Consider the following 21050-nt stretch of genomic DNA (forward strand, 5'->3'; position numbering starts at 1 on the left):
TTGATTATCAAACTGAGTAATATACATGTAGGAACTGGGAGGACGAAAAGCAAGCATATGTTCTTTTGAAGCAATTTGAAAACAGTACCAAGGCTGAAGGTAGGGCACACATTTGAGTTTTAGAAATTAAATTTCATTTTGGTGTAAAAATAATAAGGCTTTTAAAATTGAGAGGCATAAGAGTGTACACTCAATGGAGGGTACAACGTTGCCAAGAGTGCAGGATACATAGTAATTAGTGGTATCACTCGGGACACAAGAGCATTTCGGCATTCTAAAATAGAGATCATGTTTCCACATCCCACTGTAATGACTGACATGCTAATGCCTATCTCTCTTTCCTAAGGAAAATCCCAGCGATGCTCATCAGAAGCAGACCGTATATCCTTGTAAGACATTTTTGTTTGCAAGTGACTTGAAAATAACTAATTAGCAACTGGCAATTAGAAATGTGAAACTATTGTAGTTCAACTGAAGGAAAAGAAACAGTAAGTCACACAAGACAGATGATCTTCCAGCAATTGTATGAGCCTCTCATAATAAATCCAATAATACTGGGAAAACAATCTGTGCTTTTTACTGCAATCCTTCCCTGTCAAGGATCACTTGAAGAATTACAGAGTTCCAAAGTGGCTTTGTTTGAAATGTCACTGACAAGGTAACCTAAAAGAACATTTTACTTCTCATAATTAAACCAGAGTCAAAATTAATCAAACGGCAAGAGGAAAAAACTAAACTTCTTTGACAAGTTAAGTACGCAGTATGCAGTTGTAACTAAAATAAAACCCAGAATATGGTAAACAACACAAAAACTGCACTATTTCGCATTATTCTTGCTGGAACTGTATCGATACACTTGAAGTACTCTATATTAAGACTGAAAACATACAGAAGTGAAATCAGTTAAATGGCCCCTTCCCCCCTACTCGTTAATCGTACCTTAATTTGTGCAAAAGGTCTGTCAAAGTTTCCAACATAAAGAAGACCAACATTCTGGGTGAGTAGCCTAAAAAAATGGAAAAAAAAAAGTCTTTTAAGATATCACTTTATATCCATGAACTTTTTGCATCCCCATTAGTTGTTCCTGGAGTTCATTATGATAGCAAGAGCTACCTTTGCAAACACAATTACGCAACTCTACTTGAACAAGTACAAGAAGGAAGGACGCATTAAAGATGGATATGCACTGGTAATTTGTGTTTACTGTGAAGAAGCTCTTCAACAAAATAATTTCACAGGCTCCTTTGTGAGGAACGTCACTCAATAAGACACAAGAACAGCAGGAATGTACCGTATCTATTTATTGGAGAACTTAGAGACAAAGAGACAGCAAGAGCACAGGCTAATAATAAATACATTCAGCAGGCCTAAGAGTTAACAAAGATTAGGACAAATAAAAGCATGCACAGTATTATAAAGACATCACTAAAAGAAGAGAAATAATGGAGAATCTCTGCTGTGTTGTCTAAGGGCTTCCTAAATACAAAGAGCACTAGATCTGGTTTGTGCTAGTTCTTCTCTTCAACTATAGAGTCCTTAGGGGCACTACCAAGATTCAAAGGGATAGTGGGATAAGTCGACTCGAACGTGGGTGCTTTTTAACAAGAATTACCTTGATTTCTGCAGCTACTGGGCAAGTCAGTGTTACTACTACACCAACTCCCAATACCAGGGGGCCATTAGGAGGCCACTCCTAAGAACAGGAAGACGAGCCCATCACTGAGGGAAGGCGCCCAGCTGAAAGCGCATGAGATAGTTGTGCTGTTCAGACTGGACTACTGCTATTATCCCCTCACTAAGCAAAGGCAAAAGGTGTCTCTCTTCAATAAAATTTGTATTTTAGGCATGCATATCATGTATATATCTTTAATTCATAGTGAGCTACATGGTTTGTTTGTTTTTCTGCATATAATCTGGTTGTCATTTTCAACTAATTTCTCACCATTCTCAATTCTTTTTTTAAAAACAAAAGGAAATATAAACGTAGATGACAGCAACTTGTTCTTTTGACCTTCGATTCACACAATGAACACGTCTTAGCATGATTTTGATTCTTCCCAGTTCTGAAACTGATACGCTTGACCTTAAAACTGGTTCACTAACAGTGGGAATTGGTGGAACTCAGCAAAATGGCAAAGTCGAAACACTCAAGTATATAAAACAGATTGCAAGACGTGGTGTCAAGCCATGTATCATCTTCAAAATCCTTTTGTAATTAGATACTGTATACAAAAATATCCTGGGTATTGACGGAAATACCCAAAGGAAGGAAAGACTAGTGAGGATCAGAGCAAATCAGTCATACTATGGACAGGTAAGCGACCTTCTCACTTTGCCCATTAGTGCGCCTGCTCTGGAAGCCCTGTACTGTTTTGCAATGGTTCTGCAGTATTGACATACAGAAGCCAGGATGAGCATGTCAAATTCATTTTCACTCACAATAAGTTAAATTCATTTAGAACACAGGTCTCTGGAGTTGAAAAAGCCACTGTATTGATCAAATCTTCTCCTAGGAGTATAAAGGAAATTCAGAAAATATTTAAGGTTTCTCTAAATGAAAAGAAACATGTGAAGTAATCAGTGAAAAAGGTTAAAAAGAGAATCCATAGAAAGGATTTGGGGTATGCCACCATATAAGAGGCAACTAAATGCAACAAAGTATTCTTAAAAAAAATAAATAAATTATGTGTAGTTTTGTTAAGGCCAAGAAAAAAAAACAAGCCAACAAATGACGCCAATTACACTTCTAGTACGGGACCAAAAAAAGAGAAGTGATATACACTGTGATTCTTCTCACGTGGTTATTCTTTATGTTGTTTTCTGTACTGGAAAGAAATGACAGATCATTATAAATTTGAGTCCTTATATGGCTTTATTTAAAGGTAATGAACAGCTAGGGAACCTTAAAACTGGTCATTTCTGAATACAACATAGCTGTCCCTACTTAACTTGCCATCCCCTGGTGTACATCCAAAGCCAGCAAACACACTGCAAAGATTGCCTTCCTTTTATGACCAATAATGACACAGAAGTACAAGCTTATTACTATTTATTCACCTTTTACCACCTCAGCGGAAATGTGTTTCACTTAAAAAAAATTTGATCTGTATTCACAAGTCACTTCAAAATTCAATGCGATGTTGGGAAATTTTTAGGGAAGTGCAAGTTACTTGTATCTCACTTAAATGAAAGGACACATTCTTTAGTTTTCACAATTCCTCTCGAGTTCTGCAGTTCGGAGTCGTAACCACAAAGCCAGTCCGTCTTCCATACCATAAGTACTCATGGTTGAAACGAGCATCCCAAAATGAACACAACTTCATGTCCTGAAATATTCCCCCCTGCCCCAAACAGCCTGAGCAATCAACACATTCCAAGCCTCACGACTAGTATAAACACTTTTAGGATCATTATGCCAATGCCTTCTCAAAACCAGAGCTGTTTCTTATCTAATTTCTCATTTTCACAGTTCTGCTCTCCAAACCACATGAGCAGTCCCCAAGCCCAGCACTGCCAACAGCTGGACTTCACTGTCTGAGATCAATACCAGCCTAGGAAACCATTGCACTGGTTTCACAGTCCAATGATCAGATTTGGACTTGACATTCAAATAATTGCCTTAAAATTACAAGAAATAATCAAAAAAGCAAATGTCTACAGGCACTTCAGTACATACACGGACTTTTACTTTAAAATATGCAGCAATATACAAAGTTGCCTAAACTAATCATATTAATTTACAGATTGCAGTGTATTTTATTTGCAGTATATTCTGTTCAATACATTATCAATACAGTGTTTTGGGTTTTTTTTTTTTGGTAAGTAATAATAAAATAGAACAAAAGTATGAAATGTCATTCCAAACAGCAGCGGTTCTTTCAGATGTGCTGTCCATACAGAGAATTACAGTCCCTGTCCTCCCGTCCCATATACCAAATTGAGCAACCATCCATCCAGACATGCCTATTAGGGCTGTATAAAAACACCAGGAAAAAAAAAAGTATGGGGACCATTTCTGACTTTTGGCAAAATAATGCCAAGGTCACACAGGGCTTTCCAGTACCAAGAAAACGCTGTCGTATAGTTACCGCCAAGCGACCTGTTTTCTGCCTTCAAAATCCGAGATTTGGCCTCTTCTGTGACCCAAAGCATGGCTGCGTTTTGAAAACCCCAGCTGTAGGAGCCAGGCTTCATGTGCCCATGAAGGATGCTGACTGCAGGATCAGTCAGGAGTGAGTGTGGTAGGACACAGAGATAGAAAAGAGTGGTGGCAACAGTGATGTGAGGGGGTGAATACAAACAAGTAGAAAACAGGATTAAGGGCTGGGTGAAAGGAAACTGGGAATAAGGAGGAGTGAGACAGCAGGGAATCTGGAACAAAAGAGTGAGTGGACTGTCTGGATCCTAGTGCTGCTGTGCAGAGCGTGTGCTTCCAGAAAGGGGCATGCAGAGCAATGCAGGAGCAGGGGTGGAGCCAGGAGCCGCTACCTCTCACAGGAGCAAGTTACTGCAGGTGAGCCGAACGCGGTAACTTGCTCCTGTGCGAGGCAGCAGCTCCTGTGCTTGCTCTGCTGCAACACCCGTGGGGCATCGTGCGGGGACACAGGGGCAGCGCCGAGACTCGCAGCTCTAGCACAGAGGGCGGGCAGGCCGGGGACATGGAGAGCACGGAGAGAAAAAACCCAACGCGCGCGGCAGAGGGGCTGAGAGGAGGTAAGGTACATGGCATCAGGGAGGTGGAAATGCCACAGTGAGACACGAGCAGGCAGATGGGCCTGAGACATCTGTTTTTTCAAGATGAAAAGCTGCATGAAATAAAGCAGCAGGAGGCATGCAGAACTGCCTACAGCTACACTCCGGTTATTAACTACCCGTCTGAAACAGGAGATGCAACTTCTCCCTTGATTTTCCTCAGTAACGTTCATCCAAATCCAACTTATGACAATCTATCAAATGGTATCTTGCAGGATCTGTATCAGGCGATCCTAAAATGTATCTTGACAGCCATCGTGGTTGATGAATAGTTCAATACTTCACATAACTCACTGGATCCTGTACTGCTTCTGTACTGCTGGTTTTATCCTTGACTGTTGTCTGCTTCTCCACTGTCTTGCAACCACCTGGAATACCCTTGGTGTCTGCATGGAAGGGATTTCACCCTAGTAGATACTATTAAACAAAAATAGCATTGATTTCATTGATTAACAGGATTAAGATACATGCTCTAATTCCATTTTACAGTCAGAAGCAGTTACAGGTGGCTAAAATGGGACTGAGGATCTGATCTAACCACTTCATCATGCACATGCTGCCAAAAGACATTTGCAGTCTTCACAGAGGTTGCTGGTGAAAAGGTTTCAGTCCTGAGAAGCTGTGTACCAAGCATGGACTGGGTGTGAAACAAAACTGAATGAAAAAAAGCGATCCTGGCACTCAGCAGTGCTACTGACCCTTGAGCACAGCCATACCTCTACTGCTAAGAGTATCTCTGCATATGCATTAGTGAATGATTAAGGCTGGAATGAGAAAAAGAAAAAAAAAAAAGATGTTTAAAATGTAAATTAGACAGTCAGATAAAATTTTAGGAAAATCAATGTGACCACTCTCTCATGCTAAACTCCCACACTTAAAATAACTATGGAGAAGGGATTAATATTAGTTATTACCTGACCAATTTTACATTTTAAAATATACCTTCTCTCTGATAAGCACATACAAAGAATTTCATTGTTATGCTCTACGTATGCTTTTAACTATCTGTAAAAATCTCTCCTGATACATTGTCACATTTTAGGCAGAAATGACTGTTTTGAGTTAAAAACACAAATGAACAACTGCCCTGAGAGCAGAAGCAACCCTTTGTGAGTTCAATAACTACACTTCCCAAAAGTATTTGAATGGCTTTGACGCATACCTTCGAAGATAAAAGCAACTTTTATACGTAATTTTACAAATTTTGTATTCCATTATACACACTAATTATTTCAGAGCTATGACTAGAGCACAAATAAAGCACCAGGGCACAGAAGAACAGCTGTCATATCCACACAATCTTGCTGATGTCTTCTTAATAATACAATAAGTATACTACATTTATCCTGTGTTCACTTAAACTGCGAGGGACAACAGCACACTGTGCTGCAGTATCTTAACCACAAAAAAGAAGCAGCTTCTTAGTCTCCTGAACTATATTTTTGTATTCTACTACAGCAACATTACAATTATAGTTTGCTTCTTGTTCAAGCCAATCATTCCCTATTGCTTTTCAACTCTTAGGATGTATTTCCTTGGAGCATCAAACTCAAGGAAAATGCAACAAAAAAATCAGAAAACCATGAAAAGGGAATTATAAAAATTGATACTCTGAAGAATTAATGTTTTTTTCAAGTTGAATAAAGTTAATTATTTTATTAATTTGTCTCAAAGGCTGGTGCAACAGTAACAGACTGAAAACATGAAATTTTGGTTTTATAAAATAGAGAAGTTTTTATAACAGGATCCTATAAAAATATGAAAAAAATCTGTGTAGATAAGCTTTCGAATTTAATCTGACAGGCATATATGGTTAGCAAACAATGTGCAATTTTGCTTGAGTGCCATTGAGAGTACGGCTCTCCATATACGTATTGAGAGTTTACATTTATTCAGCAGTGAATCTTTTGTGTTGAATATCGACAATGGAAATGCGGGGATTTCACGTATAAGACGGAAGAGATTTTCCCTGCATTCAACGGTGTATTTATCAAACCGTTTTTTTAGGCAGTGGAAATATTATGACAATTTTTTTACTCATCAGTCATGCACGAAAAATAAAATGTTGATGGACAAATATATGCTATTCTAGTGTAATCATCATGGTAAAGAACAGGCAAAAGATTGTATATTTGATTTAGGACATTTTCCCTCAAATTATGAGCACATACTGAAAAAAAAATAGATGCGGTGACTACAAAAAGCCATTAAGCAGAGCTGGTTATATAGAAGAGATGCAAAAGGAATGTGTTTGAGCTTGGAAAGTAAAAACCTTGGGAATGGGTACAAGTGTTAAAAGAATAGACTGTAAACAATTTTACAATGTTAAAATCATCTTTGCAGTAAAATGCCCCAGGTAATTTAAGCAAAACCTTTCCATTCCATGAATTCTGAATTTGCAGAATATCCCACGCCAAGTTAATGGTGACAGCAATTAGCATTGAATTGCATTCTAAGTAATATTCATGGAGAAGGAAATGCAGCGGGCAGCACAAGCTACAGAACTGAATTCACCACCCTCAGCCTTCCCCACTACGACATTCCAACGGCGTAGGCTATTAGTTGCATTAATACCCATGCTGCTTTCTGAAACACACACAACTTGGGCAAAAATATCGGGGTTACATGCTAACTGCCCTCCACAGGAAAAGCTCCCATGCTTCCTACTTGAAAGGCTTCACTGAATTACATCACTCCTACAGTAAATCACTGTCTGTCATTAAGTATTGATAGCAGGAATCTAGCAAGTAACTGATCCTTGAAAGACATGCTGCCACTGAATAACCTCACCACGGCTATGTGCCAAACCCAATAAAAATGACATTTAAAGAGCTCCAAACTGCAAAACAAAAGGACCTCGTATTTGAGGCAATGGTCTTGAAGTGGTTTGGGATCGAGATCAAAAAGAATAAAAGTGACTGGTATCAAGGTTTACTTTGACTTAGGAGAGTTTAATCAACATTATTCTTGCTCGAGTTTTTGGCTTTTTATTTTTTTATTATTATTATTATTTTGTTTTGTTTGAGGGGAAAGATTATACATGAATGCAGAGATGGAGATTTTCAAAAAACATCCTTGTACTTATAAATTTAACCGTACCATTAGATGTTTCCAAAAGGACTTTCTTTTGTTTGCTGCATTTATGCCTGGTGCTGATAATATTTTAAAGTTTGTCCAGGCTTTGCCTTGCAAGCAAATCACATAAAGAAGCATTTTGACTCCATTTACATACAACTTATCCATAAAAAGTAGAAAGGACAAGTAAATAGAAACAAAAAGTACCCATTAAATAATCACAGCCATTCCTCCACCAATGGAATATTATTCCCTGTAGTATAATGAGCAATTTGGCCAGGCTGGCCATAAATTATCTGAAAAATGAGGCTGTCTGCCTTTTCCTTTGGGAGATTATTACATAGTCTGAGAGATTTCACTATTAGAATCTATTTCTGATAGTAAACCTCAATTTTTCTTTTCTGAATATCATCCCTCTCATCTCACTGAAATACAGGACAGCAGTTAGGAACTATTTCCAACTTGCTGGAAGACTTCCTGACATGGGCTGTGCAGCAGCTCTCCCCACATTTATCCACATCTTGCGAAACAAGAGCTGGCACGTACCCAGCAGTGGATTCACTGCAACTCTGTAAATCCACCTTCTAGGTTATCCCATAAGGTCCTTACAGCTTGGCCATCTTTTAAAACAACAAAACGCACAAAGCTTGCAGATTCAACACAAAGAATTAAGTTAAAAATTGACGCCATAATGCTAAACGTTACAATAGGAGATTTCCATAAAATAAGGCATCTAACTACAGACTTTCCAAAGTCAAAATAAAGACATTTTAATTGTCTCCACAGCTAGTTAAGAATAATGGACTCCTAATCCTAATATACTAAACTCCTAATATCAAATAAGATAAAGAAGGAAGAAATAAATGAGGTAGTGGTGACAAAATCTCAAGTATATCCAAGTACAAATCCTATAAAAATTCAAGAGATTCACTTCATCTATGGAAATAGAAGGAATAACTAAGGAAGATGGGGGCACTGTGGAAAGCTAGCCTATTTGTTTGTCCTACTGAAAAACAAAAACCTAGTCAGAAACTATTTTTTTTTAAGTTACCTAAATGAAATGCCTGCAGAAATAGAGGTACTAAAAGAAAAGCTCTGGGGATGATTTCTGGGAATAATTATTTGATAATCAAAGTGAAATAAACCACCAAACCCAGATTTAATATATCCAAGATTCTTAAATCCACGTTTCTTAATAGGTAGGGTCTGAATTGCTAGTAACAAATAGGCAAATAAATATAAATCTTTAACATCTAAATAGGCTAATTTCTGCAAACTTCTTGGAGTCCTGCCCTTTAGCTCAGCATCGTTCAGCATGCCCACCTTGGCCATGTGTGGCTGCACTACTTATGGGGTTGCGCATCCCTTGCACTCACACTGTGGCTGCATCTGCTTCTCTTTTGATCATCTTAATGAAAGAGCACTTAAAAAGGAGTGAGGGGACAGGAGAGGCACCACACTGACATAATCGATTCAGACTGCCAAAAGGCTTCTGCTACAGTCTCCCACAGTAATATACTTTAAAAAAAAAATAATAATAAAACTAGGCAGTAAGTACTTTTATGTGGAAAAGGCTACTTACTATTATGGATCAAGCCTTGATTAAGGGACTGGAAAGGCAGAATAAACGGTCAGTTTTCATCTTGGCAAAGGCCAAGGAACTATGCAATTTCTGTAACAGACTGTTTAGTATATTTATTAGTGACGTGAAAGAGTCATGGACAGAGAAAGTCTGCTGATGAAGCAAGTTACAGAGCAAAGGCAGGCAACTTTAGCTAGATTGCAAAGTTCATCACGTTGAGAGGAGGCTGATACCATATTTACAATCACCCATACCACCTTAACATTACTTTCCTCTGCAGTGAAAGATAGGTGCTCCTGCACATATGACTTCGGGAATTAAATTAGCATTAATTAAGGAATGTATTTTAATGTGTGTGAACCTGGCAACTAGAACTGTCATTTCCAAACACTCAAAGGCTCAATTCTGAAGCCCAATGAACTTTCTTTTCATGTAAGGTTTTGTCATTTGTCTTTGGTCTATTTTTAATACATTAAAATAAGTAAAATAAAAACTGATATCCTGCACAACTATTCTAAATCATTCAAGCAGAGCTGGAAATCAAATTCTTCAGCAATTTTAACACAGGGTGTTACTGCTGAAAAGACCACAACAAAATATTGGCAAGAAAGCTGTGATGGGCTGGTCTCATCTGGCTGTTGTCTCTCCCACTCTGCCCTTCATTTGTCAGAGCAGCTGCTCCAACAGATTCCTGGTTTTCCCAGTGCCCTGCATGCTGCACCAGTGGTGGCATGACCCTGTGGCACTGCCAGACTTGGGCAGCCAACACTTCCAAGCAGAACAACCAGACCTTTCTGCAAGTTGGCCAAAGTCAGGGAGAGCTCTGAAATGAGGAAAAGGCACTTCCAGATCGCAGGGAGGTGACTATCACACATCAAGAAGTTGATGGATTATGGATGCAAAAGTTTGTCAGAAAACAAATTGTAAACCTAAATCAAAGTATAAGATATCCTAAATAAATTAGTTGGCAGCAATATATTTTTGATAATGCAGTGAAAAACAGAGATTGATCAGGTGATCTGTATTTCATTTCTCAGAAGAAAAGAGGAAGGAGTAATTGAATTATGCCAAATGAGGGAGAATTCAAACCCAATAAATACTTAATCACAAGACACATCATTAGATGGGAGCTCACTGACACTGCCTTGGTGTGAAAGAGTACTGAACACGTGGACGTATAATAAAATAATCTAGGAGGCTGACAGTTCCTCTTTAAGAAAAAAAATCAGTAAAGAACAAAAATCAATTGTCTGCATGGATCACGGACATGTGTATTATGACAATTCCCACCTTCCTACTAAAGATGCTCCAGGGGAAGGCATCACAAATGTGCACTGCCAGACCAGTCTAAGTGATTTATTTTTCTTCCTGTTTCCCCACATCACTCAAATGATTTATTCAAAATACTTTATTAATCAATCATGCCCAACCACAGAAATGCCTGAACTACAATCTACAAACCATTTAGGTATAAGTTCAAGCAGGACTATGCAGACCACAACCCCAAAGAGAAGCACAAGAAGCACAAAGAATTTGTTGCTTAGATGCGGGTGTGAGGCACACGCAGCCACCATCTACACAGGCACAAGTGCCACTGGCAGCGTGCAGAAAATCCCATATGTTATGAAGATACCTACCACCCAAAATAATGTGGGAAGGCTGTCAGGATCTCTGCTGAATGCTTCCCTCTCACTTCTGAAACTGCATGAAAGGTGTAAGACTTCGCTCCTTTGTTCACTATGAAGTCCCACCACACATTACTTAAATGAGTTTATGAACTCCTCCTCTTTTACAGAAATTCTTCAGGTAATAAGAAGACTTCATTCAGCACTCCCAAGTAATTAAGAAACACAGCTGAAGTGTTTTCCTGGCTGTGACACAAGAAAGGACTCTCCAACAGCAACTACCAATGCTGTAATATTGAGTTTGCACTCTAGAAGGCATCTCCACAAAGCCGGCCTGTTGTCCTGGTGTACTATCCTGCTCAAAAATTAGTACCCTTACCTCTGAGGCTGCTTTCCCTGTAAGGGAAACCACTGCTCTGCTGTCAGTGCTCTGCCTCAGTCCAGAAGTGCCCCATCTCCTCCTGTCCCCCATCTCCCCATTTCTTTTCTTCCTTTACTTCTGACTTTAACAGCCAGCAACTCCCCTAACCCACTGCCCCCTTGGTTTTGTTTTGCTTTTTAAGAGGCCTATATCCTTCCAGTACACACTGCGTGTACTTCTCCTTTCCCCATCTTTAGCACCTTTTTTCCCACGATTCCCAAATTAAGAGGCGAGGCGTGCTTCCCATGGAGCGCCAAGACAGGAGTGGGAATGCAGGGGGAAGATGGCAGCTTGGGCCATGCTAGGAAAGGGAGGGCTGCCAGCCCGAGGATTAGGGACAAGAAACCTCCTGAGATGCCTCTGCTGACACACAGCACTGCCTTCAGCTCCCAGGCTGAGACCTCTGGTCCAGTTTCTGGGCACCCCCAGTCTCCACAGAAACATAAACCAGAGGCAGCTCAGCTACTAAAACCCCATGTGGTATGACCTAGGCTCGCTTCTTCCCAGGCTCCTGAGGTACAGTCACGTTTGAGGTCCCCACCCCAGCACCACAAGATGTCTGACACCGCCAGATCCAGCTGCTGGCCTGTGCGTGGGCCAAGGCAGAGGGCCAGGACACAGCACCGTGTTCCTCCTCCTTGCAGCCAAAGCGTGTGTAGAAGGGGATGCCTTGGGGGAGAAGACACAGGCCCCAACAGGCCATCTCCAAGGCCCTCTTCCCACCACACACATTGCCATTTTATATTTCCAAACCAAATGACAAACTGTAAGTCACTCAAAATCCCTACACAGCAGATAGAGATGAAGAGTCAAAAGCAAGCAAGACCATGCTTAAAGGTTATTGCAGCAAATTTACAACAAAGATGAACACAGAAAGATACAATCAAAGCCAAGAAAGCATTTGACAGACAGATACTTTTACAGATTTTTGGTCTAATACAGCCAGTTTGTAAGCATCTTGTATACTATCAGTATTTCCAGACACTTCCACTTCAAGGCCTTTTAAAAATATGTTTTTTACTTAAAATGGTTAACCTACGTGTGACATGCTCTCTAAAAAGCCCAAGAAGCTGAGGGCTGGGTGATGAGCAACTTGTAGAAATATATCTTTCTTATAAGCACTAAGAAAAAATGATTGAATTCTTCATAAAAATTGCTGTATTATTATTACAGAAAGAGAGCATCTTTTCATTTACTGTCCTGAATTATGAATTTTATTATGTGGGGCACAAGTGAAAGAGCAATTATGACTAAATGCTAACTGCACAGGACAAAAAATTAGTTACTTCCAGTCCCTGGCTGACAACGAGTGATTTAGCTGCTATCAGGATGACAGCCCATCTCTTCTTTCATCTATATCTGCGAAGATTTATGTAACATGAATTATTAAGGTGTTAATTAACAAATGTACAGTAAAGGAGGGTGCTTTTTTTTTTTTTTTTTTCCTTCCTCCAAGACATCATTTTTACTGCAAGCAATCTTGCATGTCCTTTTGGACTATATTTTATCTTCGCCAGAAAAACCCTGCTAGAAGACCAGCGCAACGTTCTTCAGTGTGCTTTGATTTTCCAAGTAGATGATACTCAAGGCAGGATTATAAGCTACTTGTATGGATAGAGAGCTTTTTTAGGTAATACAGTTAACTGCAAAGTACTGCAGAAAGAAATCCTTCATTATAAATGAACAATGACCTTAATTCAGGTCTGATTTAAGGTAAGATGCAGTCTCTAGGAAGACTAACTGATATAGCTGGGAAGAACAAGGAATAGAGCATGCAAATTTTCAAGTCTGAAGAACAGCTTTGACGTCTCAAAATTTGGCTATTTTTCAAACATATCAGCATAATAAAAGCTATTAATGCTTCCTATATACCCAGTCTTACCTCCATCTTCAGACCATAAGCAAGAGAAACATATAAATCAGTATACACGAATGTAATTTCAGTTATTGCTTGGATATCCTGTGTATTTTATCCAGGACTTTAATCCGTATTGAATAAGAACTGAGAATAAATAAATAAATAAAAAATGATCACTTGTACTGGGAAACCAACCCTGAAGACTTGCATGCAAATTTGGGTGAGAGGAGGAAAGGAGAATAAATAAAACTTCAGCAGTAACACAAAATTGAGTGTATATGGCAATAGTACCACAGAAAAAAAGATGGAAAGGGGGAAACTTTTAGAGCACATATGCCCATAACAGATAATGGGAAACACATTTTAACTCATCTCTGCTGTCAAGTTCCGTAACAGGTAGACACCCAACAACAAAGTGTCTTATATATACTTTTACCACCTGATTTCCTATGAGAAATAAAATTTAGGAGTGGTAGGAGTTATTATTCCATTTACCCAGTTACTCCAAGTCTGTTAGCTGGACCTGCCTGTTCCAGCACAAGTAACGCACTGCCCCTGGGGCCGACTCACTTTGGAGGAATTCCACTTCTTTGGAATGCTGGGCTGCAACCTTAACACTCCTCTGGATATGTTTTAAATACACAGGCCAGTGGCAATGGTATTACTTTGATATTGCCTACAATTCTACATTTTTTTGGCTAACATATTTGATTTCACACTCAGAATATCACTTTAATTTTTCACATCCAGCACTTGCACAGGAAGACTCATCTGTGATTTGACATAAAATGTGCAGAAAAAAATAACTCTAGGTTTGCTATATGAGCACACACTTATTTTCTTGAACCAGTAAAAGAACATCTACAAGACAAAAATTAGTTTAAATGCTTCAAAATTAAGTTTTAATTGTTCTTTCAGATAAATTCTTTACCTATTTGAAAATTAAATATGCCATTCTCTTCTTTGAAGCTACTTCCAACACCACCTTGTTATTATGGCCAGGAAAACTTACTATTAGAAAGCAAACAGTCACTTCATTTGAACATAAATCACTCAGGGCAATGATAGAAAGCAATTATCGTATTTGAAATTTGAAAATGAGAAGGAAGAAAAGGAGAATCACTTTCCTCGGGACCAGAATATAGGAAGAGACAAGCAAGGGAATTCACGTTCATAAAGATATTCTGAAGATGCCCAGCCTAAAGATGTCTGAATGAGGAAAGAGGGTGCAAAACCACATACTAGGGAGCTTGAGTGAGTTGCAAAATTCCTTCTTATCCAACTTTCTCAAGCTTGCATACATGGCACAAACAGATGTTCTGCAATTGTCCCAATATCCCAGCCAGTTCTGTAGATCCAAGTTCGTCTCAGTTTTCAATGCAGTTAAAACAATGTTTTTTCTCCTCAATACAGCTTATCATTTCTCCATTTACCAGTTTTAAATATAATCCACTTTTGAATAAGTTTGTCAGTAGTGTCTTATTAAAAGGCTCGTATGCATCTTCTACAGAACCTCGGAACTCACATTGCTGGTTTTGTTTTTAAAGTACAGAAAGCTTGTGGCTACCAGTAAAAAGGCTGCTGTGAAATAGTAAATACCAGTAAGTATTTTAAATGAATCATTTAAAAATGAGGATGAAGAGAAAAGCATTACAGAATTAATAACTTGAAGGTGTCTCCAGTCTACTTCGTTCTCCAGCTCATCCTTTCTCACTGCTAATACATTCCCTAACTCCTGCATCTTTGCAGGCCTCCTTGGCAATTAAATTCAGGATGAAGATTTATCAAACGAACATACAAAGCACCTGCTAACTTCGCTTCTCTTCCTGTTTTAGAGCTTCACAAACCCTCACAATCTAACAACAAACAAACAAACAAAAAGGATGAAGTTGTTTCCTCTCTCTCCCACTTTAAGTTTAAAACAAAACAAAACAACTTTGTGATCCTGGAGCTATTGCAGCAGAAGGATTAACTGTAAGTGGTCATTACATTCTTGCCCTTCTGTCATGTTCATCTCTGGTTTTCTAACCCAAGTCAAGGCTTTTTCTGCTTCTCATGCCACCCTGTCAGCAAGGAGGCTGGGGGTGCACCAGGAGCTGGGAGGGGACACAAGCTGGCCAAAGGGATGTCCCACACCAGGTGGCATCATGCTGAACACCAACTCTAGGAGCACTGCTCAGGGATGGGATGGGCATCAGTAGGTGCACGGTGGTGAACAACTGCACTGTACATTGCTTGTTTTAGATACATAGATTATTATCATTATTATTTTCCCTTCCTCTTCTGCCCATAAAGCTGTCTTTATCTCAACCCATGACTTTTACCTGTTTTTCTCTCCCATCCCACTGGTTGGTGAGAGTGAGCAAACAGTTGTGTGGTGCTGAGCTACCTGCTGGTTTAAACCATGGCACTAACACAAAAATCCTCTATGCATGCACTTTATGCCTTGCAAAAAAGTTTATACCATTTCAAATCTAGTGAAACAAAGCAATAATTAAGGCAGAGCTATCACAGAGATATATTTTCTGCATTAAACAAAAGTACATAATTGGATTGTACTATTTACATACCTCATAAAAAAATGCAGCAAGAAAAGGACTCTGCGAAGTTTACGTCTATACTATCTTTATGTTGTGGATTTTTCTGTATTAAATTTCGCTTGAAGGAACGATCAGTTTCATAACACAGCTTTCAGTGACAAAATGAAACATTTGGACCAAACACTATACAAAATCCTTTGGGAAAAGAACAATTCTCAGTTTACACAATGAAAAGCAACAGAACAATGTCTAACTTCCATACTAGATCCTTAAAAGAAAGGCTTTTCTACAATGGTTAGGGCTCGTTCCTGATCCTTAAGCTTGTCAAGTAAGCTTCCTTGAGGTATTTAAGTGTTTTTTTAAGTAATTCATCTCATGTCTCTGAAGCCTGGCATAGCCTGTACCTATTTATTTTTATTCAAATGATAGCATTTTACATGAGTAAAGCACTGGGCACTCATCTTACCACAGACTGGACACAGGTCTGCCTCTTGCCTACACAGGCTCTATCAAACCACAAAAATTCACCAGCCAAATAACATCATAGAGCCTTAATTTTATCTCCAAAAAAGGCAAGATACTATCTTCAGAAGGCATTTGGAAAATTCCTCTGTAGCATATGTCTCTGAATATTACAAAGAGAAACAAGAGGTATAGGAAAACATGAAAAATGTTTTAAGAATCTTAATGTAAAATAGATACTAAAATAAAAAACAGAAATTATCAGTGTGTGAAAAGACATTCATCATAACCTATTATAAGAATGATTAAAGAATGAAAATGCCCAGTTTTAATCATTTAGTTTTCATGATATAATTCAAATAACTGAAGCTTAATACTTCTGCTGCTATTTATGATCTATCTCAACTTGATGAAAGTATTTGCAAGTCTTACCATTTTCTCTTCTAAAACCAAAAATCAATCTAATTTAACCTGATACACAATTCATCTTCCAAAACATTTTTCTTAACACTCAAGTAATGGGTGGAGACTTACTGAAGGGAGCGCTGTGCAGAACTGTACAGCACAAACATCTTGGGCAGTGAGGTTTGACCATTTCTGCTTCTCTTCTTGAATGAGAGTGGGAGTTCTTTCTGAATCAGAACTGTGTATGGCTCATTGTCATGACAAATTAAGAAGCAATAAATATTATTAATCTATTAGTTGAGAAGGGTTAATCATGCCCACAATGAATTTTCGCTTCTGGAAGGGCAAGTAGTTCAGAGCTTTCACTAGGGGACATCCAATTCACTTCTGAGTTTCTGTTCTGCTCTGCTCCCCAGATCCACTGATCTCCTACATTTGAATATCTAACTTCCAGCACAATTTTGCACTCCTTAATAAAAAGATTAAAAATCTGAGTATGCAAGATTTGATGCATTAAGATTCAGCAAGTAAGTGGAGGCAACGATTTAATATGCAGACTTGAGGGGGAAAAACCCAATCAAGTTCACTATGCTGTTGCACTCTCCTCATTCCAGTTTTCTCTCCCCTATAATTAGAGGTATACACATTATATTTCATTTATAAACCATTGATAAGTATTTGCCCACAGTGCAATCCTTCAATATTTTGTGGAAAAAAAAGACTATTTTTAAGTATGAAAATATCCAAAGATTATAGCTTTGAAAATATTTAGTAGTTATAAGGGGGAAAAATGCCATCTGCTGGGTACAGCTGAGGACTGAGGTTTTTTAAAATTTCCTTACTATTATACCATGCTTCCCTAAGTGAGTCTTCTCTTCACTTTGGACTTTACTTTTCCCCATCTTAAAAACTGATACAAGTAACTTCAGTTCTTCTGGGAGAATGTAAGAGCTGCCTTGGTAAAACTATGCACCACCTGAGACTTGTGAGCGTCTTGTCTCAGAGAGCAGGAGGTCTGTCAGCAAGAGGCACAATGACTACCATACGCATGAGGATGCTTCTAATCTTTACATTAGAAATATCTTTACAGTACCCAGTACTTCACATGCTTTTACATCTCCACGTATCTAAATTTTATGGTTAGATAATTAAATTGATCTAGCTTATAGAAAGCAGAGCAGCATAACTCCATCTGTTTCGCCGTGAAGTTATATATAACTTTTTTTTTTTTTTTTTTTACCACTCAAAAACCAGTGATGGAACACTGGTTGCCAAAATACAGGTACAGAACAGGGTGGTTATCTGGCCTAAAACAATGAAACCATGGCCTTGAAAACCATACTGCATAAGAAGGAAAAATAACCATAATAAGTCAAGAATGTCCAGTAAAGAAATATATGAAAAGAGCCAGGAACTGGAAAGAGCAAAGTCCATTAACAAAATGGATTATTATTTTTTTTTAATTGTCAAAAACTGTGAGGAAAGGAGGACAGTTTCCTCCTCATGGGTACATATGGGAAAGAGAAGTTTTGTTTTGATTCATAACAGCCAAGGGAGTCCTCTAACTTTTTTGTTTGTGTTTTTATTTCACAACACAAAGAAGCAGCTGTCACCTGTTTGTGTACACGCACACATACACACGCAGAGGCACGTATGTTTATAAATAAAAAAACATGATTCATTGCATGTGAAGCTGAAGCAACTTACAACATTGGAAATTTGGGCTTCAAAATTAAAATTGAAGTTTATTTCTCACATATACAACGATGCTGAAAATGAAGTAGGTCCTGTGAGGGAACACATCTTCCATGCGTATAAGATAAAAGCATTGATGTTGATTTCAAAACGGAATTCAGTACAAAGCCATGCTTGTACTTCACAATTGCTGTCAGAAGACCACTTGGTAAAAAGCAAACAAGCATAAAAAGTATGAAAATAAGGAATTTTGGCCTTTATGAGATCCTCTAGGAGGATGACATGCTTTTAACCATTGTCAGATGGAACCAAATCTCTACCGAAAAGCTCTGACTTCTTGCAAAGCAGCAGGCATCCCCTGTCAAAGTGCACAACGCGCACCAGCTCCACACCCAACAGTTACTGTTCTTTTCCATATTCGATAAATAACAAGACGGGTCCTTCATTACCACTGAATCATCAGGCCTCGATTATGCAAATGGATCTCCCACAGACGGATACGTGTACCTCTAGTCCCGCTGCCTTTAATGCATTTCTCCGACAGGATAAGCATCTTCTCCCACTAAAAAACCTACAAGCTGGCCGTTTGCCAAAAAGATGGCATGTGTGAATTACCAAACCTATGGCGGATCCTAAGTCATTACAGTAACTGATATTAAAAATACCATTTATTTCCTCAGAATGCAAACGTCCCTTAAAATGCTAATTTTAACAAACTCATAACAGACTGATTATTTTTTTCGTAATCAATCATCCCAACTTGAATCCCTACAAAACGAGAGGCACTGTATAATTATGCAAAAAAATAATTACGTAGGTTTCTTCTGCAGCGTCTCTGAGGTTTTAAGATAAGCGGATGTACCGAGAGTTTTTCTTGGCTATCAAGCAGAGAAGGTGAAAACGCTGATAATCTGCCACTGTTCTAGAACAGCACTGTTGCATGCACACCGTATTGATAACACCAGCATGGCAGAAATGCAAACAACCTGTATCAGGGTCATTTATTTTGTTGACGTGTTTTGCTGACTCCAAAGTACTTGTGCATGCAGTCAGACACGAAATCCTGGGCTTCTATTTCCTAAACCAATTTCAAAATGTTTTTGATGGTATCAAAGCAAACTGAATTGTACTCCTGGAGTTATGACTGTCATGTATTATCTATAATATATTCATTATTTAGTACTTGTATCGGGTCTTTTATGATTTGTGAGTTTGGTATTATCAGAAAATTAAATAATAAAATGTTTGGAGTAAGACGGATGAAGAGTACAAAAAACACATGCAATATCTTTTGCTCTCTGGTCTGTTTGTCCAATGATAACCTTTTTTTTTCCTCTTAGTTTGCTTTATTTTTCTTTGAAATACACCAAAGCATGCAAGGAAGTCATCTGAGCTAAGATTTTTCCTTATATAAATGTTTCTTTAGTTTTCCATACCATGGAAAATACACTTAAGATTTCTTACCTTAGAGATCTGTAATAATTCTATGCTAATACTCTTTTCCATGAGTGTTTCTAAATGTACCGATTTGTAAACTCAAGAAAACACAATAAAAATCTCTAATTAAGCAAAACAAACAAACAAAAACAATTGAACATTAATACTTTAGGTAATTCACGAAGGGAAAAATATTCTGAAATAAGTTCTCATTTATGGCATCCTCACAAAATATAGCAAGAACTCCTTGTCTGCAGAAGATCACAAAGTTACTACATGCAAAAATGCAATTCAGAGAAGGTCATACCAGCTTATAAAATCCAGAATAAAAACACACTTTGAACGGTATGTTCAAAAAACTAACTCCTATAACTGAAAAAGTAATTTTATATTAGGGCAAAAGAAAAATATGTTCACAAATGAACTCCAGTAAGTCTGACATAACTGCATCTATTGCTCAAACTCTAGCAGAAGGAAGATGAGCATTTCCCCCATCTAAATTAGACAGTCTTTACATTTTGCATCTGGCAAACCCTTACAGCCTCTAACAAAGAACCATGTCAAATTCCTCCTTATGCAAAACATTATTTTACTATGCAACTTAAGTAATCTCTAAAAGGCCAATCCCACAACTAGTAAATTCAATGCTGGTACAGTATGCCTTCTGAAAAATCTCTATAATACTGTAAAGAAAGCATGAAGAAAGAAAAACAACGTTTTAAAGTGTTTGGTAGTTAGATGTGTAACAGTTCCCTATCATTTGCAAAACGTTTAACATATGAACTGCAGATAATCACAGAATAATTCTGATTCAAAGGCCCTCTGCAGGTCACCTGCCTTGTGCTCAAGACTGGGTCCACTTCCAAGCTGAATCAGGCTGTTCACAACCGTATCCAGTCAACCTCTGGGTATCTCCAAAGATGAAGCCTCCACAACTTGCCAACCTACTGCAGGGTTTGACCTTTCTCACCTTATTTCTCCCCCTGTTCTTCTACAATTTATCTTCCTTTTCATTCTTTCAACATATATCTCAGTGCCGCCTGGCTCCATCTGATCTATAACCTGCTGTTGGGTAGTAGGAAACAGCAACAAAGCATTACCTGTCTTCCTCTTCTCCGGACTGAACAAACCCAGTTCTCTCCGACTCTCTTTGTAGGTTGTTCTCCAATGCCCTCACTGCCTTGGTGGCCCTCCGCTG

General features: G+C 38.4%; 1 protein-coding gene across 2 annotated transcripts in view; it reads right to left on the bottom strand.

The window, feature by feature from the left end:
- The window catches only part of RNGTT (RNA guanylyltransferase and 5'-phosphatase), a 180700-nt gene that overhangs the window by 30938 nt on the left and 128712 nt on the right, over nt 1-21050 (bottom strand). Inside the window, exon 14 of one of the 2 annotated variants that reach the window (XM_084514322.1) lies at nt 940-1006. The exons of the other annotated variant lie outside the window; for it this stretch is intronic. Within the exon in view, the coding sequence (XP_084370448.1) occupies nt 940-1006 (67 nt within the window). The remainder of the gene's footprint in view (nt 1-939; nt 1007-21050) is intronic. 2 annotated transcript variants of the gene reach the window in all.

The sequence above is a fragment of the Aythya ferina genome, assembly GCF_964211825.1.
Source record: "Aythya ferina genome assembly, chromosome: 3".
Taxonomy (NCBI): Eukaryota; Metazoa; Chordata; class Aves; order Anseriformes; family Anatidae; genus Aythya; species Aythya ferina.